This window comes from Astatotilapia calliptera, chromosome 7, assembly GCF_900246225.1.
Source record: "Astatotilapia calliptera chromosome 7, fAstCal1.2, whole genome shotgun sequence".
Classification (NCBI taxonomy): domain Eukaryota; kingdom Metazoa; phylum Chordata; class Actinopteri; order Cichliformes; family Cichlidae; genus Astatotilapia; species Astatotilapia calliptera.
Genome location: NC_039308.1, coordinates 54,301,363 through 54,325,509, shown reverse-complemented (window position 1 = coordinate 54,325,509; position 24,147 = coordinate 54,301,363). Strand labels below are relative to the sequence as shown.

General features: G+C 38.4%; 2 protein-coding genes across 3 annotated transcripts; both read left to right on the top strand.

Annotated features, from left to right (window-relative positions):
• The first annotated feature begins 529 nt into the window (after positions 1-529).
• pias1b (protein inhibitor of activated STAT, 1b) lies at positions 530-13,316 on the top strand. Of its 2 annotated transcripts, none has more exons than XM_026175802.1 (14): positions 530-563; positions 3,081-3,513; positions 3,671-3,755; positions 3,925-3,972; positions 5,045-5,135; positions 5,239-5,373; positions 5,489-5,594; positions 6,402-6,475; positions 6,710-6,870; positions 7,562-7,695; positions 7,777-7,951; positions 8,050-8,189; positions 9,045-9,082; positions 11,325-13,316. In XM_026175802.1, the coding sequence occupies exons 1-14, from the start codon at positions 540-542 to the stop codon at positions 11,670-11,672; spliced, it is 1,992 nt and encodes a 663-aa protein (XP_026031587.1). In that variant the 5' UTR covers positions 530-539; the 3' UTR covers positions 11,673-13,316. The 2 variants fall into 2 exon arrangements, with proteins under 2 accessions (XP_026031587.1, XP_026031588.1); XM_026175803.1 differs by having other exon boundaries at positions 539-563; positions 3,195-3,513.
• A 2,493-nt stretch (positions 13,317-15,809) lies between these two features.
• On the top strand, positions 15,810-23,308 carry morf4l1 (mortality factor 4 like 1). Its single transcript, XM_026175801.1, has 12 exons — positions 15,810-15,950; positions 18,108-18,154; positions 18,240-18,307; positions 18,398-18,484; positions 18,959-19,036; positions 19,131-19,156; positions 19,264-19,355; positions 20,471-20,572; positions 20,681-20,769; positions 20,924-21,096; positions 22,672-22,756; positions 22,838-23,308. Exons 1-12 carry the CDS (start codon positions 15,911-15,913, stop codon positions 22,920-22,922), a joined length of 972 nt encoding a protein of 323 aa, XP_026031586.1. The 5' UTR covers positions 15,810-15,910; the 3' UTR covers positions 22,923-23,308.
• Positions 23,309-24,147: the final 839 nt, after the last annotated feature.

Sequence of the window (24,147 nt, the reverse complement as noted above, 5' to 3'; positions counted from 1 at the left end):
AGGTAATCGACGACTGAGACCTAGATCCAACTTCCCAGAGCCCAAGGAAACAACTTGAAATGATCAGGTGTTTAGTTTATATATATATATATATATATATATATATATATATATATATATATATATATATATATATAAAGTGATAAGACAAGGAAAAAGTGGCGGATTCCCAAGTTAAGATTGCCAATATTAATTACGTCTAAATGACTTAATTATAAGGATCAAATATTTCCATTGTCAGTTGACAAATTAAATAAAAGATTTACAAATTATAGCACGAATAAAGGGAAGGAACACTGCGTCTTAAGCCTAATCGCGACCCTGTTTTATCTTTACGTACTGCAGAGCAAAACGCATCAAGCCAACTAAGATCTGAAGGTGCGCCCTGCTTTTGTTCAAAGTAGTCTGTAATACCTCGGAGACGCCCTGTGGTCGTTTGTGTGCCAGCAGCGCCCCCTGCTGTGCACTGTGGAGAATGAAAACTGACTTTTTATGTTTCTTGAGGATGGCTGTTGCGCCTGCGCAACCAGTGTAACAAGATGGCGGAGAGTGCGGAACTGAAGGTAAAGCGAGTACATACGTTAGCTTGATAAATAAACGTTTCACACACTGAGATTTCAATTTCAGGTGTTAGCGCCGTTGACACTTAACAGTAGACACCCGAAGAGTGTTGTTATGAAGGCATATGATAAGAAAACAGCAGAGCAGAAACGACTAGATAGACAGTTAGCTGACGAGCTAGCTCGGTAGCACTAGCTTTGTTATTGTTGCACACTCTGCGTTAGGCTCTGTCTGTGGTTCACCTGCACTTATATAAGGTCGGATGTGGGCTTTAGCAAGAGATGAAGCTAATATTCCTGTCAGCGTGTGAAACCCACTGGCATTGTAATGTTAGCCTCCTAGCCTTAACAGTAGTTCGCCGTGCGAACCGCAGTGTGTGTTAAAGATGGGCTCTGTCTATTCCCTGGAATCCTAGTGCAGGTTAACTTGGATTGGCTATACTTTTGACATCTAGTCCAACAAATTACAGACACTGTCCACACTCCTGTTTTAGTGTAATCCAACGCGATTTGTTTTCAAACACAAGTTAACACAATGAAAAGTCTTGTTTTGTTTCAGTGAGGTCACACCAGCATCATGCGGGCGGTGTTAGTTAGTTTTTACTTATTAAACCACAGCGGTGTGTCCCCACTTTCTAATTTAATATTGTTAATGGATTATTATTTCACTGTGGATAATTACACTACATGCAAAAGGCTTTCATTTTGATCTTCACTTCAAATGAACTAATATCTGCGATACTCACACGTTGCATTGCCAAAGGTGATCATATCAACTGTACTGTAGCAATCATTGAGGTTGATCAGTAAGTGTTACTTTTGTACAGCATAAAATGCATTTGAGATGAGCTCACTAAAGATTTAAATCTATCTGTAATTTCTAAGAGTACCGCTTTTGAGTTAAGAGTTGGATTTGCGCCATACTGCAGTACACTTCTTTAATCTGGCTTCATCATTATGTAGGGAATGTGTTATAAAGGTGTTTTCATGCGTGATTCTGATTTGCACTGCTGGTGTTGCAGTTAAAAGAACACAGATTCTAACACTAATTAGTCATTTGGTATTTAAAACCACCAAGACTGTCTTTATTAGTGGTATATACTATACTGAGAGAGAGAGCTCTCTGTGATCCCTTATTCTTGAATATGGCAGGCACCACCCTGTTATGGGAGTGTGTTACAGAAAAAAGAAATGCCATTGTAGTCATCTCCAAACTATGTTTTAAGTTTTCTCCGGGGCGATCGTGGCTCAAGAGTTGGGAGTTCGCCTTGTAATCGGAAGGTTGCCGGTTCGAGCCCCGGCTCGGACAGTCTCGGTCGTTGTGTCCTTGGGCAAGACACTTCACCCGTTGCCTACTGGTGGTGGTCAGAGGGCCCGGTGGCGCCAGTGTCCGGCAGCCTCGCCTCTGTCAGTGCGCCCCAGGGTGGCTGTGGCTACAATGTAGCTTGCCATCACCAGTGTGTGAATGGGTGGATGGATGACTGGATATGTAAAGCGCTTTGGGGTCCTTAGGGACTAGTAAAAGCGCTATATAAATACAGGCCATTTACCATTTTCTCAAGCCAGCTTTAATAAGTACATATTATGCAACTTCACAGTATAATTTGCACCTCTAAGGCGTCATGAGAATATTTTCCATTGCTTAAATATTTATCCCGGGTAGGTCACTGATTGATTGTCAGAGGAGATTACCAAAATATTTGCATATGGACTATATGATTGCAGCCTGTCCTTTTAATGCTGACGTTGCTTTATTTGTCTGCAACGCAGTCATCCACAAAGATATTACAGCATGTAGTCAGCACAAGAATATGAGTGGAGGCTTTACAGTAGAATGTAAGATAGTAGAAACTATTTAAAATTGACTTTTATTCTCTCTGTGTCTCAGAGGCTGTCATGCAGGCTAGTGTTGTTGCTTTGCTTCACTGCATTTCACTCTAAAATATTTGTTTTGTTTTTAAACAAACATAAAAGAAACTCACGTCCTGCTAAATCCTTGAAAAAAATAAAACCACCATATAGTTTAATGCAGTCTGTTGCAGCGTTGCCACCTTCATTGTCAAACATTACCAGAGTTAGATTATCTTGGACAATGTCTCAAAAAGTTTCTGTAGTGGATTCCATTATTTTGTACAGCTGACCATGTCCACATCCTGTTTTACCACGAGCAACATGTGCTGATGTGTTATGAATTAAAAGTACAAAGACGTTGCATTTAGAAATGTGCATTTCTGCATCTAACCAAAAGCCTGTCTCTTCCATAGTCATCTCAGAGGGGCTATGTTTACAGACAAATATTAATGACTCAGTGAAAATGTTGTGTGTGGACATTGCAAGATAGCAAAGGATTTAAAAGCATTATTTATTTATTTAAAAATAAGAAGAAGAAGAAGAAGAAGAAATTATTTAACCGTTGTATTTAATTGACAAAATAGTTTTTTGTTTCTTTATGACAGATTAGAAATTTTTGTTTTTAAGTTGTTATAGATCTTCTTTTCCTCACTCTTCATTTTTCACCAGCAAATGGTAATGAGCCTTCGTGTTTCTGAGCTCCAAGTGTTGTTGGGATATGCGGGACGGAATAAGCATGGGCGCAAACATGAACTTTTGACCAAAGCTCTCCACCTACTCAAGGCTGGTTGCAGTCCCGCAGTGCAGATGAAGATCAAAGAGCTCTACAGGCGGCGCTTTCCAACCAAAATGGTTTCGCCAGTGGACCTAGCTCTTCCCGGTGTTCACGCTGCAGCCAGCTTGCCCACTGGCCTTGCCCAACTGGGGTTTGACAGCCACGGTTCCCCATCACCGCTGCTGCCTGTTTCCTTACTCGGGCCTAAGCACGAGCTGAGTCTGCCTCATCTTTCCTCCGCTCTGCACCCTGTACACCCTGATGTCAAGCTCCAGAGATTGTCATTCTACGATGTGCTGGATGAGCTGATAAAGCCAACCAGCCTGGGTGAGTCCACAACTTCCTGTTCAGCTTTGTTTAGTGATAGCACCTCTCCATTGCGTGCATCCCATGAAAGCACCGGGTAAAAGTTCAGCATCTGTTGACCTCAGTCGTTTCTGTAGGTTTCCCCACTGACTCTGTGTTTCTGGTTTCTTTTTCATAGCTTCAGACAACAGTCAGCGGTTCCAGGAAGCATGTTATGCCTTTGCATTAACACCGCAGCAAGTTCAGCAGATCAGCAGCTCCATGTAAGTGAGAAAGCTTCTTGGTACATTCGGCAAGTTAAATAAATGAGAAGGCAAATAACTGTCACTTTTAAAGCTTTATCGCTAATTAACCTTTTATAATTAAATATCGGAGAAAACCGAGTCATTCATGTGTTGTGTGTTAAATATTTCTTCTTTTTGAATTCTTCAGGGACATATCCGGGACCAAATGTGACTTTGCTGTTCAAGTCCAGTTAAGGTATGACTAAGATAGCCTTTTCTTTTGAGCATCTGTTTTAATCGGTGTGATGTGGCGGTGTGAGTAATGGGTCTGTTTTTAGCTGCTCTCCATTTTGAATCAGCCAGAAATAGTAATGTCACATGAACAAAAGTTTAGAGAAAAAAAGAGCAACTGTGCACACATCCAGACTAACTTTTCTTTTAAGTGACAGAACAGAAAAAGGTTTGAAAACTAAGTGGCTACAAGTAATAAGTGAACCCTTAAAACACTGATACACAAGCAACATTTTGATCCTCAAGCGTGCCAAAGAACAAAAAGCCTAAGAGAGCTCATGCAGCTGGAAACTTGTTTCTAAATGTTTTAATCCTGAACAAAAGTTACGACAGTTTTGTTTGTTTTAAGCATGCTGCTAGTGTTTTTCTTTTCAAATTTAAGAAATGAAAGCCTCAACCTGCTAATTATGATTTTAGTTATCGTTAATGATAAGTGACAATGATGAGATCCTGCCATCCATGCTCTTCTGCTTATCGTTATCAGGGTCATGGGGGGGGGGGCTGGAGGGCTGGAGCCCATCCCAGCTACGCAAAGATAAGAATTGAGTTGAATTACATTGAGGTCAAATTTTCAAATGAACAGTGAAGGATACAAGGCATGTTTTTCTCTTGGGGGCTCAGGCTTTTGTTTATATTCACAACGGACATGAGGGATTACAAAAATAATCAAAGAAAAGTACAAGCATATTTGGATGTGGACACATTGTTACCACACTAAACAGTAAAGGGGAAGTTTGCTTTAAAGAACACATAATTTATCCAGTCTAGCCTGTAGGATTTCCCAAGCCAGCATATATATGACAGAGAATACTTAATGACATTAAAAACTGGTGAATGACATCCGTTAAGAAGTGCTCTCCTGTATCATAGATGGAGATGGCTGTACTTGACACAACCGAAAACCTAAAATAAGCAAGAAAGAAAGAAAGCCAGCCTTTTTGTCAAAGTGGTAACTGAACAGAAACAAATTGTGTTTGCCATTTTTTCCTCAACATCTGAACTTATCCTCGATGCAATTTGTTTTCTCTTATTTTCAGATTTTGCTTATCGGAGACAAGCTGTCCCCAGGAGGACCATTTCCCCCCAAATCTGTGCGTGAAGGTGAATGGAAAGCCTTGTAATCTTCCGGTGAGTCCTTGGTGTTTGTTTTGTTTTTGTTTGCTTGTCATAGAGCATTTCCAGTGTTTAATAATGTGACTGTGAGTTATTAAATTTGTTGTGTTCCTTATAGGGATATCTTCCTCCCACCAAAAATGGAGTTGAACCAAAAAGGCCCAGTCGCCCCATTAACATAACGTCTCTTGTCCGGCTGTCTACTACAGTCCCCAACACAATTGTGGTGTCATGGACTTCAGAAATTGGCAGGGTAAACACACTGGATTCTCATTTTTTTATGTTTAAACAAATGGTCTGCGGAGTTGTGAGGAGAACATGAACCATCAGCATGACCTGGTTTGCTTATTATTTCCTCTTTTTTTCAGTGTTTTTCCATGGCTGTGTATTTGGTCAGACAGCAGTCGTCAGCGGTGTTGTTGCAAAGACTACGGGCCAAAGGAATCAGGAACCCTGACCACTCCAGGGCTCTGAGTAAGTCACGATATTAATTGGGAAGTACAAAGAACTGGATCTGCCCCATGATTTGTGAGAATGACATTTAAGAAACAGAAATTTCATACAGTAACTCTGCTACAGTTTTCTAACTGGTCTGACCACAGAGTCGAAACAAAGGTAAAGGTACTTTTCTTTGCATTCCTCATATGTTCTCTGGAAAAGTCCCTCTGTTTGTTTATGTGAACAAAGGCCAACGGTGGAGCTTACATTTTCTGCTTCACAATTTTGTAGTCCTTACTGTATGTGGGACTCTACAATACTATCAGAGTAATTCCCCTGAATTTGCTTGTTTCAGTTTGGTTTTTAATGTTTAAAGTGTTTAGTTTTTACTTTAGCTTTGTTTGTTTTTTTATATTTGCAATATGAAATAATTTGTCAGTAGCAAGGTCACAATTGTTCCTTTAACACAGACACACTGGGAACAATGTTTGGTCTCAATAAATCTATGCAACAACATTGTGCTTCAGTTCAGTTCAGTTTTACTTCTGTAGCACCAAATCACAGCAACAGTCGCCTCAAGGCATTTTGTATTCTAAGGTGAAGACTCTATTGTAATATAATGTTTTAAGAGCTTTTCTTTTATGTTTTTTTTTTTTTTAAGTTTTTCAATACATGTTAACTTTTTTCCACTTTTTTAGTTTTGTTATGTTTTTTTAGTTCAACAAACTATAATAACCTTAAAACATTGTTACACAAGCAACATTTTGAACCTTAAGTGTGTCAAAGAACAAATTCCATTAAACATTAAAAAGTTGTGACTCTAGCACTTTGTTTTGCTTACAGTCAAAGAGAAGTTGACGGCCGATCCAGAGAGTGAGATTGCTACCACAAGTCTAAGAGTTTCTCTCCTGTGTCCTGTAAGTACCATTCATCACTATCCTCCTTGCTTCTTAGTTGCTTCTTAGCCTGCTGTTAGAGCAACAAGAAATACGTTTACAGTTTTAGTGACCTGAGGTTTACGGTATTTGGATGTAAAGTGGTTGGGGACTGTTGCTTTTGTTCTGTGCTATTATATAGTATAAAACTGATCACTGTGTCAGTCAATGAAAGCGACATTTATCGAATTATCTTTCTTTTCTTTTCTTTTTTAGTTGGGGAAGATGAGGCTGACAATCCCCTGCCGAGCAATGACATGCTCACACCTCCAGTGCTTCGATGCTACTCTTTATATTCAAATGAATGAGAAGAAGCCAACATGGGTTTGTCCAGTCTGTGACAAGAAGGCACCATATGAGCACCTAATTATTGACGGGTGAGCACGTCTTTTTTTTTATTTTATTTTTTTAATGTTGGGTATGGTTCCATGCCCATCCGTTTAGTATGATGTAGTCAGAAATGCTCTCCTTCCTCTACTTTGTAGAAATGTTAATCCAGTCGTCTTCTGACCAGAAAGGGTGGAGCAGGTTTCTTTAACATTGGCAAAAAAGGGATGCGCTGAATGCCTTTTTAATTTGATTAAACCCACTTGTTCTGGGTGGATGTTGCTGATCAGACAGCTTTAGCAAAAACGGATGCAGTCATCTGGTTATGAAGTTAAAGTTGGCTTAACTTTAACATCCTGCATTCCTGATTTTTATCAGGATAATCCTGCAGCTTGTCTGACAGTTGTCAAGATAAATAATAATAAAACTGCATGCTGCATAAATAGCGTGTAGCTTTATAAGCAATTAAACTCAGTTAAACTTCTTGTTTTAACTTGAAACAGACTTTCTTTGGTTTGTGTTTTATTGTCTCCTGACTATCTTGAACACAGCTGTTTCTGGACTGGATTCCTGGACAGGAATTGCCAATAATACAAATCCTTGTTTATGTTTATTTAGTATCAGTTGCTCAATCTGCTCATGATGAATCACAGCTGTATTGTAATTCTGAAGTTTGACTTTTAAGTGACTCACAAGTACTTAAGATTATTGTAATAGAATTGGAATGGCTTGTTTTTCTAGGTTGTTCATGGAAATCTTGAATAGCTGCTCTGACTGTGATGAAATCCAGTTCAAAGAAGATGGAAGCTGGGCCCCTATGAGGTCAAAGAAAGAAGTGCAGGAGGTTTCTGCTTCCTACAACGGTGTAGACAGCGGTATGTCAGTTGATTTTAATCTTTAAATCTAATCTTCCCCATGATCTGGGAACGCAGACTGACATTGCTGTTTCCTTGTAGATCTGTCTGGAACCGATGCGCATGAGCACAAACGGTCTTCTTATGACAACTGCAAGAAAGTAGATGTGATCGATCTGACACTGGATAGCTCCTCAGAAGATGAGCTAGATGACGAGCCGCCTCCTAAAAGAGCCTGTCCCTCGCTGTCACCCGTCTCTCCACCTGCAAGCAAAGGGTAAGTCATGAAACTGCAAAGGAAGTGAGATGACTGTAAAAAATGTGTTCAACTCTGTCTGCTTTTGTCTCTAAACATATGATGTTATTTCCTCCCAGAGTACTAAACCTGCACAGCCAGGCCTCACCTGTGAGCAGAGCTCCCAGCATGCCACCTGTGGAGACCAGTTACATTCCTCCCCCACCACCTCTCATCCAGGACTACCGCCACTACTATCACACAGCCAGTGACCTGCCAGGTAGCCCCGTCAATTTCCCTAAAGGAAATGAATTTTATCTCACTGCCATCATAGCGTGTATGTGTTAAATTCTGTCATCTGACTACCAGCATGAGTGTGCCTCCTGATAGACAGAACTAGGGATAATGTTGATGTCTTACAGTGTCGCCATGTCATAGGGAGATAACTTCACAGTGATTATTGTAAGTCATTAAGTGTACATTAGTCACGTAGGTTTGCGCAAGGGTGAGACAGTAGAAACAAAAACCTGTTCGTTTGGTTGGTTGTTTTTTTTTTTTGTTCTGTTTTGTTTTCGCGCAGTGGTCAGTTGAAATTTTGTAACACTTTTCTTTTTTTTCTTTTTTTTTAAAAGCATGCTGAGAATGATAAGACTTTGGTTTTTGTTACAAAATTTTCCTTATCAGGACACATTTATTGTTGTACTGAATAATTTGGCTCTCTAATCAGATAATTTATCAAATGTACCAGTGTAATTAACTGGGGAAGGTGTTTTTACTTTAAATTTTTACTTTAAATGCTACTTTTCCAAAAAAAAAACAAACCCAAAAAAACTTTTTCTCAGAACTTTTTTTTTTTTTTTTTTACACACTGAGTGAAAAGGAAACTGAAAAAATGGAGAACATGGACGCTTTTTGGGAGGGATTAATAAAATAAAAAGATATTCAAATTACCTCCGTAAAAATATTTGGCTCTAATGTGTCGATTAAATTGAAAGAAAGGTTTTTGTTGTGTGAAATATTCCATATACTGGAGACCTGGGGAATTTTCATTGTAATACATCGGTTGTAAATTATTCACTTGTAATGACTTCATGCCTCTGAACGCAGCTTGTAAAGTCGTTTCTTTTTCTTACAGATCAAAATTTCTTCTCCTTCCTTCAAGGCGACAATCAGGTACAGTTACTCATTCTCATCCAGCGACCACAAACCCGCCTAAATAGATTGTAAAAGAGTGATATATTTTCAGTAAGACAAATCTTTAGATCTGTACATTGAATTAAATAAATTTACAGATGTTTTTTATCCAGTGATAGCTGTGCAAATCAAAACTAAGCTTTATTCATACATTTAGTGCTGTACATACAGCAACCTCACTTTTTCTCACATACTTAAGTTACTAAAGTGCTGTTTGAATTATTATCTCGCTAACAAATAACACTTGCAGGTAGGGCTGGGCCATATTATACCGTTCACGGTAATACCGGTATAATGTTAGGCAACGATAGGAAAATGAAATATCGCGATAGAATGGGAGTAAAACGCGCATGCGCAGTGCCTTTGTTTTCATACGCACATGGCCGATTGTTGAGTGAAACAGATGAACCAGAATTGGTTTGTAAAAATGGTGCAACTTCAGTGATGTGGAACTGGTTTGGTGTTTGTCCGTCAGATACACAACAAAGCACATTTTTTTGCAGAACATGCAAGCCGAGGTCGTTATTGTTGTATTTGTCGGACTAAGATGCTCTTAAATCTGGGAGTAATCTGGGTCCTAAACTCAGTATACTTCAGGTCAAACAAACACTGCAGCATCACTGAGAGTTAACTGTCTAAATTCTTTCATCTTTAATAAAACGATCAGCATTGCTGCTTTACCAGGTGTAACAATTCAGTTTAACTTCCAGGCATCCATGAAAACAAAATTTATTACATTTAACGGAGTTAGAAGTTAGCAGGAAGCTAGCGGAAGTTAGCTCGCTAGTTTCGCTAGTTACCTAAGCATGATATAGCATGTTCTGACTGAGAGATTTCTGAAAAAAATCAAACGTACAGCTCTGCTATCACTTCCAACATAAATGAAGACAGGAAACTAAACAGCAGTGACGTTTGTAGGGTTACTGAAGTTGGGCTAGCTGGTATATAATGATGTGCTACGTGATCGCTAGCGACACAGCTATGTTAGCATAACATAAACAGTGAAGCTGGAGGATGAACACTAAGGTTCCTCATGGTTAGAGACAAATGCAATCGCATGGCAGGATGCTGTAAACGGACCAAACGTCAGTCAGGAGAACAACTGAGATAATCCATCCACAATACAAGGCTAGTCATTAATATACTGCAACAACATGGGAATAGAGCAGCTGCCAGAGAATTCAACATCAATGAATCAATGGTACAGAAGTGGAGGAAGCAAGAAGAATGAGTTTAATAAAGTTTGATTTATCTAACTGCTTTGTTTAGCTCAATGTGCCTTATAATCCCGTGCACCTTATGGTCCAAAAAATATGTACTGCACACTACAGTTTAATGTTGCAAAGCACCTCTTTTTAACTTCAGTGGATATTATATATGGTTATGCTCAGGATATGTCAGCCCATTTCTACTGGAAATGCCTTTTGGTTAAACTTTCAGCAAGGAATTTGCATTTGCACTGTTACATTTTTATAAAGCTTTAATGTACATAAAAACCAGCTTCTTGTTTAAGTGAAAATTAATGGAAGGTTGTCTTTTTGCGCTAGTAATGTTGTGGAGTTGTATTTTGTCTCACATCAATTATATCGTCAGTTATATCGTTATCGCAAATTTTCAAATGTATATCGTGATAAATATTTTTGGCCATATCGCCCTGCTCTACTTGCAGGTGTACGCTGAGGTCCGTGTCAAATCTGAGGTCATTTGGAAAACTGATTCTCAGATTTCTGCTAAAACTAGTTTTCTGTTATCCTCTTACAACAACTGGTGTCTTCATGTGAGGCGTTTAGTGATTGTCTTTGTAGATTGTTACTAATGAAAGTAACTTGGTTTGCATCCCTCTTTCCAAATTGCACGACTCTCTGCCCGCACATCACTCACACACAGCGCCATTCAACACCACAGGAAAACATGCCAGTGACATTTGGGAACAACCTTAAACTTAATATTCACTAAAACAACTTAATTTGCCATTTTGCTTCTATCTTTAGCAGCTGTTAGTTGAACTACTGTTTATTATATTAAAGCATGCATGCAGTCAGACAGGCACAGGTCTTAGTAGTTTGTCTTAAAACTAAAACTTGGTCATCTGTTTTTGCTTTTTGGTTTGTTTTATTCTCCCCATTCTTCAGTGTCATGAAGTTTTGTAAATATAGCACTAGGCTTTAACATATTTCTTCACAGTATGCTTGACTGTTGTCACTCTTCTTTGTCCTGTTAGCATTACAATATGGTGATGGCTGCTGCAGCAGCTGCGTCGGCTTCAGCCTCAGAGGATCATGACCTGCTCCTCAACCGTTTCCTGCCCTACAGCTCCCCTCAGCTCTTACATGAACAGCCAGGCACCCCGGGGAGCAGCACATTGGCTGCCACCAACGGAGGCAGCAACAGCGGCAGCACCAGTAGTTTGGTGTCTTCGAGCAGTCTGCGGGACCGCGACAAAGACCGGGATCGGGACAGAGACAGGGACAGCCATTCCATTTCAGGATTATCAAGGTCCTCAGTGGAAGCAGCAGCAGCTGCAGCGGCCATTTATGGCTCCATATCTGACATTATCTCTCTTGACTAGATCCACTCAGAACTGAAAGACAAGGGAGACCTCGAGAGCAGGAGTTCTTTGTAAATAAAGAAGAGGAAGATGAAAGAATACAGTGCTATGTACAGAGAGGAAAATCTATTTTCAATTTTACTTATCATATGTATATAAACTTAGGACGCTTCCTGTCCGGTGAGTTACTTCAGTTGATATTTTTCTGTGAATACTGAAGACTTTTTCACACCTCTTCATGTGGTCCTTTGATTAAATTGTACCTTTTGTACCTGTTTTTACGGTTTTGTTTCGATAATTCATGTCAATGGCATTATTTCAGTATACATGCACAGAACGCAGTGGGGGTCACAACCTTATGGAGCGTAATATTCAGAATATAAAGCAAAAGGGCATTGTTATAGATGTACAAAAGGCAAGTCTCAGCAAAACAGGAAAATGGGTAACACTTTCTTTATTTTCTAAATGGCTTTATTTCTGTTGACATGCTGTGGGCAGCAGAAAGATCGGCCATTTTTTGCCATCACTGTAGAATTTTTTTCAGTAGAACATTCATGCTGTGGTCATTATTTTAAATAATTATTTATGATGTAAGTTATGTAGGATGTGTGCTGTTTTTTTTTTTTGTTTTTTTTTTAAAGAAGCATTCCCTATGCCTCTAGGAACTGTTGCCACTAGAAATGCAGGAGTAAATGCTAGATCCTTCTATTGTCGTAAGTGCTCTCTTTTCCTCCTCACTTCTTTAACTCAAATCAAACATGAGCGATGTTAAATTGTTCAAACTGTACCTGGATGACATAAATTGGGAGAAGTCAGTATTGTTAAGACAACACTTTTATTTTAATTTTATTTTGTTGTTGTTGTGTGAATGAAGGGCACAGGTCCAGCAAGAACCACTATCGGACCTTTTATATAAGTCTTAGATTTGCAGTATTGTGTAATTTTTTTTCTCTCAAAGTGTAGTTGTTTTACTTTGCATATTATATTCTTAAAAACATGCACAAAAAAAACACAATTGATGAGTTGATACCGATAAATTTCTGCTCCACCGTCAATGGGAGACTAGTTTCTGGTCCGCGTGAGGTGAAATGCTATATTTGAAAGGTGTAAAACTGTTCACTGAGTGCAATTGGATTAAATACATTTCACTGGGTTTGATTTTAGCACTTGTTGCTTTTTGTTTTTTAATTTACAGAGAGCCTGTTTGGAGCAGTGAAGCATTACAATGTGCAATTGAGTAGTTTTCAGCTTTATGTGTGTCTACAAATTACCTGAAAGCTCACCTGTTTGAGTGAATCACAACACCCTTTTTTTTGGCCCAAAACTCAAAATCATCTATGTTACTTTGGACTCCTCCCTTTCCTTTATTTTGTTTGACTTGTGCTTACAGTTAGAATTATTTATTATCATATATATTTTTCAGCATTTGTTTGATTAATGAACATGCATTGCTGTCATTGTATGTGATCATTTCTTTTGTAATTATATATAATTAATGCTATTTAAAGATGTCATTGTTGCTTGACATGCATTGTAACATTTTCTGTTTGTCTGTTTTGCTATCAGATGATGTCAATAACTCAATAGAAGCTTTGATCGTTTTGAACGGCTGCGAGGTCTACTGTGCTGTTTGATATTTGTAAGAATTAAAACCAATACAAGGAAGTGCATGTTTTGTAGATGGCGTGAGGACAGCTCCGTTTGCTTCTCTGGTAGCTTTTGAGAGCATTCAGTATAGCAACAAAATCACTCGGTTGAATGTCGCCAGCAAAAAAATGTACCGTCTCTGAGGAGCGGCGTGGCACTTAAAAGAAATCTGCATTGTTTATGAAATTGTTTTTCAGTATCAAGGTCTTAGGTTACAAAAGGATAAAGCTACGTAATATCATTGGTGGTTATTATTAGAAGAAGAAAGAAAAGCAACATTGTACACATTTGCTTGTTAGTCGTTTTCTTGATTTTGGAGGAGTGGAAATGGCCTCGGGGTATCCCTGTGTTTTAATGGTTAATTTAAACTAGGAGTGATGGCATATTCAAAAAATACAAAATAACTGAAATGATATTTATGTACTTACAAACCAAACTAAACTAAAATATTAATGCATACATATACAGGAAATGTCACTTTTTAAGTCTTTCTCAATTTGGTTGAGTATGTAAACCTGACAAAGTGCCGCAGGCTTTCTGCATTTGTTTATTCAGTCAGCATGGTCGAAGTCCACTTCCCTGCTGTGTTTACCATACAAAATACGTTATTTACCCTGTATTTAGAACTTTTTTTTCATGCAGTTGAAATGGACAGGTTGCCAGTCTGTGGCAGAGACTCAGACGAGCATTCATGTTCACATTCACACCGATAGTCATTTTGAAATCAGTATTATAGGACTGTGGGAAGAAGTCAAGGTACCCCATAAGGAACCCGTGCAGGCACAGGGAGAACATGTAAACCTCACTCAGTCATGCCCAACTGGGGGCTTTTTGCTATGAGGTGATTACCATGCAGTCCTTAAAAATACATCTGCCAGATGACACTCTGCCAGACAGATAATTTGAATTATAGACGATAGTAGCATGAGATATAAATTATTTCCTGTATCTGTCTTTGTGGTAGTGGAGCTGAATCAGTCTGTTACATAAGGTGGACCTCAGTGATATTCCTGTCCATCACAGCTTTAAAAGTTTCCTGTTTGCAACCAATCACAGAGCCACAGAAGCAGATGATTTCTTCATCTCAACAAAATCATTTACTAGTCAACAGTCAAACATGGTGGTGGTAGTTTGGTGGTCTGGGGCTGCTTTGCTGCTTCAGGATGACTTGCTGTAATTGATGGAACTGTGAATTCTGCTCTCTTCTAGAAAATCGTGAAGGAGAATGTCTGGCCATCTTTCCGTGCCCTGAAGCTCAAGCACACTTGATTTATGCAGCAGGACAACAATCCAAAACACATCTGCAAGTCTACCTTTGAATGTGCTGTGCTGGCCTAGTCAAAGTCCAGACTGAAATCCAAATCAGATACTTTGACATAACCTTACACAGGTTGCTCAAAAATGCTTAATTAAAACAGTTTTGCAAAGAAAAGTGAGCCAAAATTCCTTCCAAGTGATATGAAAGATCTATTGCCAGTTACCACAAATGCTTGATTGCAGTTTCTGCTGCCAAGGGGCACACAACTAGTTATCAGGTGTAGGGGACAATTTTAACACAGCACCAGTTGGTTTGGCTATCTTTTTCTTTTTTACATTAATAAATGAAATTATCATTTACAATTTGTGTTTTGTATGTATTTTGTCTTATATTATGCTGGAGAGTAGTGACAATCTAATTTGTTAACTAATGCCATTGTGCAGTAACTTGCAGGTAGTGCAGTTACATACACATTTGCATTGTTTTTATTTATTTTCTATCTATTTATTTATTTATTCATTGCAATTTTTAATAACTATTGAAATTATAATTTTTGGGAGTATAAGAAAAAATATATGTTTTTAAACTTTTTTTTCTACCCTGGTCTCTGGTTTCTGTAAAAGAAATTAACTGGTGAACATTGTATACAGAATCCAGACACTAAACATGGCATACCTTGTTGACATTTTACCTCCTTTTTAAAATTATATTTAGTTATTTATTTACTGCGTTGGTTCAAATTTTATGTTAATTGTCATTTCATGATCAATATTATTATTTATTTTTACAGTATTGATATTATATTGAACTTCTGAAAACCTGCTTTTGGCAGTTATCCCCCACTTAAAAAAAAAAAATAATAATAATATTGAAAAAAACCCAAAAACTAACAGAAACCTGCCAACCCACTCTGAAACTTTTACTTAACGTAAACAAACACCAAATAAAAATAATATATATATAAAATCACCAGTCTTTGGAGCATCTGTTCATCATATGACACTAATTAATAGCACACTTGCGTTCGAGCCAAACCACAGGTCTGTCTCAGAGGACATGGGCACAACCAGCTGTTTTTAGCTTAAAGCCGTTTCATGACTTGTTGTCTAGCCTGCATTTTATTTTTTTAACAGACACCGATGCTTCAAAAGTCCAGCAGAAGGCAGAAACGTGTAAGGTAAATGTGAAAAGAAATCCTGTTTTGCATTCATTGCTGATTTGGAGTGTGGATGTGGGTTTAGTCGGGGCATTAAAGCGTCATCGCGTCGGTCATGACGTTTTTAGAAAGCGGCGCCGCTGCAGACTGGAATGGGAGCTGGCGATTTTTCCCATATTTTGATAGTTTAATCCGTGAATGGCGCCGAAACAGGACCCGAAACCTAAATTTCAAGAAGGTAACAGTTTGTTTCCTTCTTTTTCTGTTAGGCTTGTACCAGCAGCGAGTGCTGGAGTCGCCGAAAAGCTTCAAAGTGTCAGCTAGTTACTGATCGTAACAAACAGCTAGCCGTATTAGCTCTCATTGTTGTTACTGTGAACACTAAATGGGACTCGGGAGTTTTTATTCGCCGCTTTGGTGGTTTATTTCGTCCTGTCATTACTACACAAACCAATTTCAGAAGTAAGAAGCTATATAAACTGTGTTTTCGAGATCTTTTATTGAACTGAAGGTTATATTTTCATTCATGCAGCGTTAGCTTCTCATTGACTGTTAGCTGAGTCCTAGCTAGCTTTTTTTGTACACGGCGTGTTAGCACCGCCTGCTGCTGACTTGGCGCTCATTTGTTGAATTATATACAAGTGGTTAAGTTATTAAATTAACTAGCAGGACTACGTTAAATTTATTTAGTAAAAGTCTTCCTTTTTATTATCAGTGACCAGAATGTTCTCTTGACAGTTAGTCATATTAGTGAGATAATAGTCGAGTTTTCATGTAAACTTCCCTAAATATGCAGTTGTGGTCAATGTTTATATGTAGTCGTTATGTGCATGTAATGCCATGGTATTTTTTTCCACCCTGGAAAACGAATGAGTATACATCATTAATGACTTTAACAACCAAGAACGTGGTACACAAAGTATACATACAGGCTCAAATGTATACATACATTCACTTAAAGCTTTTAAGTAGTGCTTAAGGTTCTACAGTGTCTTTTTAAATGACAAGACCAAGGCGCATTAAGTTCTTGTTGGTGATCATGACTGACTACAACTGGTAGTTTTTATTTTTTATTTATTTTTGTCTGGGGAAAACATTTGTTTGACAGCATTAATTGGGCTGACCAATACCAAAAAAATATGATCTTCTCGATCTATAAAGAAAAGGAAAATATTTAAATTAAGTGAATGTCTCTATTTAAAAACAAACAAAAAATTCATGATGTGATATTATAGTATATAGTATATCAGAAATCTGTTCACTATTTTTATTACAAATTATATCAGTAAGGAAGCTGACTAAATATTCACTGATAATTTATGGCAAAGGGGTGGGATTAAATAAGTGTATACTTCTTCCCACTCCCTTTCAACATGTAAATTAATCAGAATGTTTTTTTGTATGTAATTTGTATAGTATTTTTTTCTCTTATTTCTTTTCTAAATGTACTTGTGTATTGTTCACATGTTGAAATAAATTACCAATCAATCAATACTTTGAACAATGGGACTTTGATGGACCAGTTGGAGAAGTCTAAGTAACTAGGTAAAGATCTAAGAAGAAGATTATAATTTTATTCAAGTTGAAAAGTTGAACAACCCACAAACCACCAAGTCTCAAGCCTGCCATGAACTGGAAACCGCTGCAATACCACCATCACTGTGGTTTCACTGAGTTTTACATTGCTACGGACTAACAGGGTGCCGACCAAGAATAAGCCCCAGCTCCAAAATCAGCACCTTCAAGATCAACTGAAATTTGCAGTTGGCCACATGAACAAGTCAAATGTCTTCTGGAGAAGTTTTATGATCAGATAACTCCATCCCTAGTAAAAAGTTGTACCGTATGTCTTGGCCAGGAATCCAACAAATTTATATTGCCTCTACCAAGTCTGCTAAGAAGAGGGGTCAGATATCCAGTCAGAAGCTTGTTGATGACTACCAAAAGCATCTGGTTGAGATGGAGCTTGCTAAGAGACACAATCAAATATTAGGAGTGTATGTATACTCTTGAGCCTGTGTGGTTAGGACAACATCTAAAATAAATTCAAGTGTGTGTTCGTACTATCCTGGTGGGGATCAAAATCTGACATATACTATACTGGTGGGGAGTTTCTGCACCGTGGGGACCAAAATCCAGGTCCCTACGGGGTTGAAAGCAATTTTCACACTCAAAACGTGGTTTTAGTGCCAGGGTTACAATTAGGTTATGGTTAGGGTCAGGGTTAGGCATTCATTTTTGATGGTTAGGGTAAGCGGCTAGGGAAAGCATTATGTCAATGGGATGTCCCCACGAGGATAGCAAACCAGACGTGTGTGTGTGTGTGTGGGGGGGGGGGTTCTTTCTTCTCTCCTGTCAATGCCTTACTCACGTCCTTATTTTGTTATCTTTTCAGGTGAAAGAGTGCTGTGTTTTCATGGGCCATTGCTCTACGAAGCTAAGGTAAGCTGCCTTAATTAAGCGTGTCTCTCATTCAGTCGTCTTCTTTGTGTCTGTGTTTGACAATGAGTCATCCCTCTCTTTGCAGTGTGTTAAGATAAACATCAAGGACAAACAAATCAAATACTTTATTCATTACAGTGGGTGGAATAAGAAGTAAGTTTTTGGTTCCAATAAATCCCGATTAACGTTTGTACAGGAACTGTTTAACAAGTGCTTACATTCTTTTGATGTTGTGTCTTCCAGCTGGGACGAATGGGTTCCTGAAAGCAGGGTGCTTAAGTATGTGGATAGTAATCTGCAGAAACAGAGAGAGCTTCAGAGGGCCAATCAGTACGTCAATACTCTTTTTCTATTCACTATCGACTTTGAACTGACTGTGAGTTCCTTATGACTGTTGGAGCAAGTTAGGCAAAATCCTTCATCCAATTTCAGTAGCACACAATGTGTGCCATGTTTTAAACGTATTGGGACACAACAGAGTTTTAGTCTAGCTCACAATGGGCCTCTATGGAGTCACTATACAAGTGAAGCACATTCAGTCTTAATAGAATATTTTCCTGTAATTTTATTTACACATTAATCTGTTATTTTTATGCTCGAGTAAATGTCCCACTTAGAACCCCCCCCTTTATTTGTGTACTAAATCCCTTTATGCAAGTGCCAACACTAATGTGTCATGCCTATTCATAGTACTACAAAAACTGTGTTGGGTCACGTGCTACAGTGATTTTTAAATCTTGTGAAAGTGTAGTGAGTGTGGTACAAATTAATTATTCCTGAATATCTGAACTTGTTTTAATACAGAGACCATTATGTAGAAGGAAAAATGAGGGGTCAAGCGCCAAATAAGAAGATACCTGCTGCATCGCAGAAAAACGATGTGTGAGTTTTTGTTTTGTTTTCCTCTGTAACATAAGCTGCCAAACTGCTTTTCATATTAACACTTCACACTTAATTAGCTCTTCTTTGTTTGTAGGAAAACCAAAAAGAACAAACAGAAGAGTAAGTACATCACATTGTCTTACAATGTTAGAATTTATAAATGCGATTCTTAAAATTGACTCATTATAAGGCAAGAGTGGCAGTTAATTAAAGCTGTGTCTGTGCAGCTCCTGGAGCAGGAGAAGGGACTAGTTCAGGGGGAGATCCAACCCATCCTCCACGCAAGAAAAGAGCTCGTGTTGACCCAACTGTGGAAAGCGTAAGTTCAGAATTTTGTTTCTGTTGGTAATGTCAAATAATACCAGACTGTGCGAAAATGAACAGGCTTAATGTGCCAATACACCTGCTGCAGTGGTCGCTTTGCTCACTGCCACGCCATCACACAGATGCAGCCATTTATGCCTGCAGTTAAGGCGCAAGAAGTTTGTAGTATTCTCCTAAATGATAGGTGTCGCCACTCAGACACTATCTTGTCATATGCGCTGATGGGGAGAAGTCAAACCGGGAAACCAAAGCTTTGTCAAAAGTGTTTTGTTTTTGTTTTATTTGCAAAGTTCCTTTGACAAGCTCAGCCGAGCACAACGCACCAAGTCGCAAAAATCAAGAGGTGCACGACCGACCAACATGGCACAAGATGTGAAGTGAAAATTATCAAGAGACTACACAAGCGACGCGGCAACCATAAAAAAGCCCTAAGGCTGCTTTGTTTTCTCCTCATGTGGTTTATGAGAACAAAGTAATCGCACTTGGGTGCAGACCAGAGCAACCGCACTGAAACCCTTTGGGGGAGCTGATCTTTCTTTGGTTTCAAACAAACTTCAGAGCGGTTTGTTTATGGTTGTTTATAGGTTTGAGTGGAACACCTTGCTATAGCCGAGAATGCTTTGCATTCTGGAGTGTTGCAGCGTGTATAAACTGTGAAATATTAACCAGATAAAATACAAATGTTAGGACTAAATTTTCCATGTTATCCACTATTCCAGACCACAGCACCTGTTTCCTGTATTTACTTTTGTTGCTCTCACTCCAGACTCGAGTAAGCATACCGAACATTGTTGCATCGTTTTTAGTGACGCATTTTGGCTCACTTGGAGTTTGATTGGCATCTTCTGTGTGAAAAGAGACGAAACCATGGGAAAAAGCTACAAGTTTACAAATTCATGAACTGCATCAGACCAGAGTTAACAAACTATAGGTGTAAAAACGCCTTAATTCACTGCAGTTGCAGCAGTGTAGCAGGAACTACATTTGAAACCACTGTTTATGAAATGTTTCTGAGGCTTGGTTTCCATTTAGGTGTGTAAACATGATTGTTAAAAGTTTTCTTTTAATTAACTTTTTCTTTTTTTTCCCCCCGCACTCCTGTTTACTCAGGAGGAAACTTTCATAAATCGAGTGGAGGTCAAAGTGAAAATCCCGGAGGAGCTGAAACCCTGGCTTGTGGACGACTGGGACTTGATTACACGGCAAAAGCAGGTTAGTAAGCACTGACCTTAAACTCAAGTTTCACTTCACAGCATTTTATACATTGTATTTGTCTACAACATTTCCAAAGTTATTTCTTTCTATTTTGTTTTTCTTCAGCTTTTCCACCTACCTGCCAAAAAAAATGTTGACGCAGTCCTTGAAGATTATGCAAACTACAAGAAATCAAGAGGAAACTCAGACAGCAAGTAAAAACTTCTACTTTTCATCTTCTCAAGCAAAACTGTTTATGGTGCAAGCAATGCAGAGAGAGAAAATGTTTTATTTAAAATGTTTCTAGGACATGGTGAACAAATACTAAGAGTAAAGATTTGACTTTTCTGTTTTCTCTTCACTGATCAGGGAGTTTGCTGTAAACGAGGTGGTTGCTGGTGTCCGTGAATATTTCAATGTTATGCTGGGGACACAACTTCTCTACAAATTCGAGAGGCCTCAGTACGCAGACATCCTTGCCAACCACCCAGATACACCAATGTCTCAGATCTATGGGGCTCCTCACCTACTCAGACTCTTTGGTAAAAGCACTTACACATCATCATGTTTGGTGAAAGAACTAGACAATGAAAACTGTGTAGAAGAGCTAAAGATTGTCCTGTTTTCTTATCAAATTATTCATATAAAGCCATTAGCAAATGTATATTATAAAACTATCAGATGTGTGTTGTAGGTCTTAATGCACAAAAATGATTGAACATGTTTTTGTCTAAGCTTTAACATATTAAACACTGAGCTGTTTCTACCATAAAACTCCAAAGATGCAAAGATGCTTTTTTTAAAAAAGATTATCTGCCTTTTCACTTGTGTTGAAAGAGCTGACTGTAAAATCTCTTGATGATTCAGTTGTTACTGGAAATTAACTCTTTGATCTGGGGGAGGTATTATTTCCACTGTAACCACAGTTTGAAGGCACAGCCAAAAGTTTTTCAACTTCATCATCTCTCAACTTGGACTAAGCCCAAAATAACTCCCTATTGGCATTGTCATAATTAAGGTTATAAAAGGTCAGATTCTTTTCTGGATTCGGTCCATCTTTTATGGATGCTTTGTGAAGATAAGATTGGGCCTAGACAGGTGTTTAGTGTCAGGGCAGTGCCCGAGAAATCAGAAAAATATATGCCAGCATCAATCATAAAAAGGAATTGATAGCTTGGAGGCTGTTTATACCCCATCTAGGGCTGGCATGGACAAAACACGAAAGGCATCTCTTTCCCAAGTTCCAAGGAGCCACAAAAGCCACTTGTTAAGTTGGTGAATTAACTCTGGGGTGAGCTGAGGCCAGAACATCAAGCAAATCTGTCCACAGATTCAAAATGGAGATAATCCAACCAAAAGAAACAAAAGGCAAAACGCAGCAATTCAATACCCAACTGACATAAGTATGAGAACTGTTCAAAATTGAATGCAGCCCACCCTTAGTTATTCACACTTGAACACAAACACATTGCAAGAGCTACATGTGTGTGGCAGGTTGAAGCTTGCAGCCCCCCCCCCCCCCCCCCCCCCCCCGACCCTCAGAAAATCGGGGGCTTGATAGAAAAATAGCTGCAACTCCTAAATGATTTATACGTCTTGATAAACAGTTATAACTGAGAGTCTACACTTTAAAATAAATTAAGATATGACTAAAGTCTCCTGTGGCAGTGTACAGAGACAAAACTGCGAGAGGTTTGTGATTGGCCAAAAGCCTATGGCCCTGACTGCGATGCCATGTTTATTACAGGGTATGTTGTCCCAGTTAATTTCTTGTCATAACAAAGCATCATAAATAAAGTCAAATGACATAAGCTCGGTAAAACATTTGTTGAGAGAAGTGTTGCACACACACCTCCTTTAGATGGTGTTGATTTTTGCTTAAGCAGTAGTAGTGTAGCGGTGTTGACCTTCTCTGTCTAGTCCCGACTTTATCCTTTTGTGTGTGTGTGTATTAAACACACACACATATATATGCAAGCATCAACATTTAAAAATAAGGGCTGCTTTAAATTGAAAGTGTGCGGGTGAGGCATGGTTTTGCAATGAGCTGTTATAAATGAAACTGAGGTCAGTGGTCACATGACTTATAAAAGGCTGTCATTGTTTGGTTTTGAAAGTGAGAATCGGAGCCATGCTGGCGTACACGCCCCTGGATGAGAAGAGCCTTGCACTGCTGCTCAGTTACCTACAGGACTTCCTCAAGTGAGTATTCAGGAATCTTAACGAGGCTCATGATGATTATCAAAGCTCAGCAGAGATGAGTAAAATGTTTCTTCATTTCAGGTATCTTGTAAAAAACTCTGCATCGCTCTTCAATGCAAGCGACTATGAAGTTGCCCCTCCAGAGTACCACCGCAAGGCAGTGTAAGGTTTTTTTATTTTCGGATCAGAAGGCTTTGTGTGTTGACGTTTGGAGACATTCTTCCCAGTTGAAAGGATGTTTTCACAAAACGCCTTTGGAGAGCGGATTGTGAGAGATCTGTTGACGATGTAGAGGAGAATTGGAGCAAGATGTCACACTAATCCCTGGACAAATCCATTTTCTTTCATGTGGAAAGCTGCTGATTATGCTGTTCCTGTACTGGTATGTTTTTGAGTACCACTTTGTAGTTTTTTTTTGTTTTGTTTTTTTTTTTGTTTGGGTTTTTTTCTCTCTTTAGAGAGAAGAATTTCACGTTCCCTGTTTTAATTCAGATGCTGGCTTAATTTGTCATGTAGGCTGTCACCATTTTTCTAATAAAACCATTCTCCAGATGTTTGTCCTTACATTTACATTTTGTTTAAAGACGTGTTTACGTGAAGATCCTTTGTTTTGTTTTTTAAATGTAGTGCTTTATGGGAGCGTTACAAAAATCAAAATGAAGATGTGATTAGTTGTTTACAACCAAGGTACAGATTTCTTTTCATATATTTTGTTGAAATATATGAAACCCGTTAAGACAAGTCAGTTGTATAATATGCTGTAAATATTTTTAATAGATTAAATATTATTTTGCACTTTTCGCTCAAGTTTAATTTTACTTGAATTTCACTCTTTTACCCAGCGTCATAGTTAATGAGCAAGGACCAATAACAAAGCTTTTCTTTTATGCAATGAATGTACGCTAGGACTTTTTTTTTTTTTCCCTTAATGCCTTTTTAGGAAATGTGTACTTAATAGAAGATATTGGGGTTTTTTTTTTTAAAAGATCCGTAATACAAATGGAGGTTTTAAGTGCAAACATTAGTGCTTGACAACTTATTTTCTCCATCTTTTGATTCTGCTCTCATTTAGTTTTCATTCATTTCAAGTATTTTATGTAAACATGTAAATTACTCAACACTGAAACACAGTGAGCTTTTAAATGCACAACTTGTACATTTAGTCATTTTAAAGACCAAATTTTTAATTAGTACATGGTGTTTAAAAAAATAAAAAAATAATTTTTAGAAAAGTATTATGTCTGAGGTCTGCAGAGCCAAATCAGAAAGATTAAAGTTGCATCTACTTCTGTCATGTGAATGAGCCATTACTTGGCTTATCTAACAGTGTATGTGGGGCATTTGATGGTGTAACAAATGCAGCAGTGCCATTGCACTGAAATATTTAAAAC

What these genes read in the sequence shown, in the direction of transcription:
- pias1b (XM_026175802.1), top strand. Translation starts at nt 540, where the DNA reads ATGGCGGAGAGTGCGGAACTGAAG. An exon ending in GAAAGCCTTGTAATCTTCCG is followed by an intron (nt 5,136 to 5,238) that starts GTGAGTCCTTGG and finishes TGTTCCTTATAG; the next exon opens with GGATATCTTCCTCCCACCAA. An exon ending in GAGTTTCTCTCCTGTGTCCT is followed by an intron (nt 6,476 to 6,709) that starts GTAAGTACCATT and finishes TTTCTTTTTTAG; the next exon opens with TTGGGGAAGATGAGGCTGAC.
- morf4l1 (XM_026175801.1), top strand. Translation starts at nt 15,911, where the DNA reads ATGGCGCCGAAACAGGACCCGAAACCTAAATTTCAAGAAG. An exon ending in GAAACCTAAATTTCAAGAAG is followed by an intron (nt 15,951 to 18,107) that starts GTAACAGTTTGT and finishes TTATCTTTTCAG; the next exon opens with GTGAAAGAGTGCTGTGTTTT. An exon ending in TGATTACACGGCAAAAGCAG is followed by an intron (nt 20,573 to 20,680) that starts GTTAGTAAGCAC and finishes GTTTTTCTTCAG; the next exon opens with CTTTTCCACCTACCTGCCAA.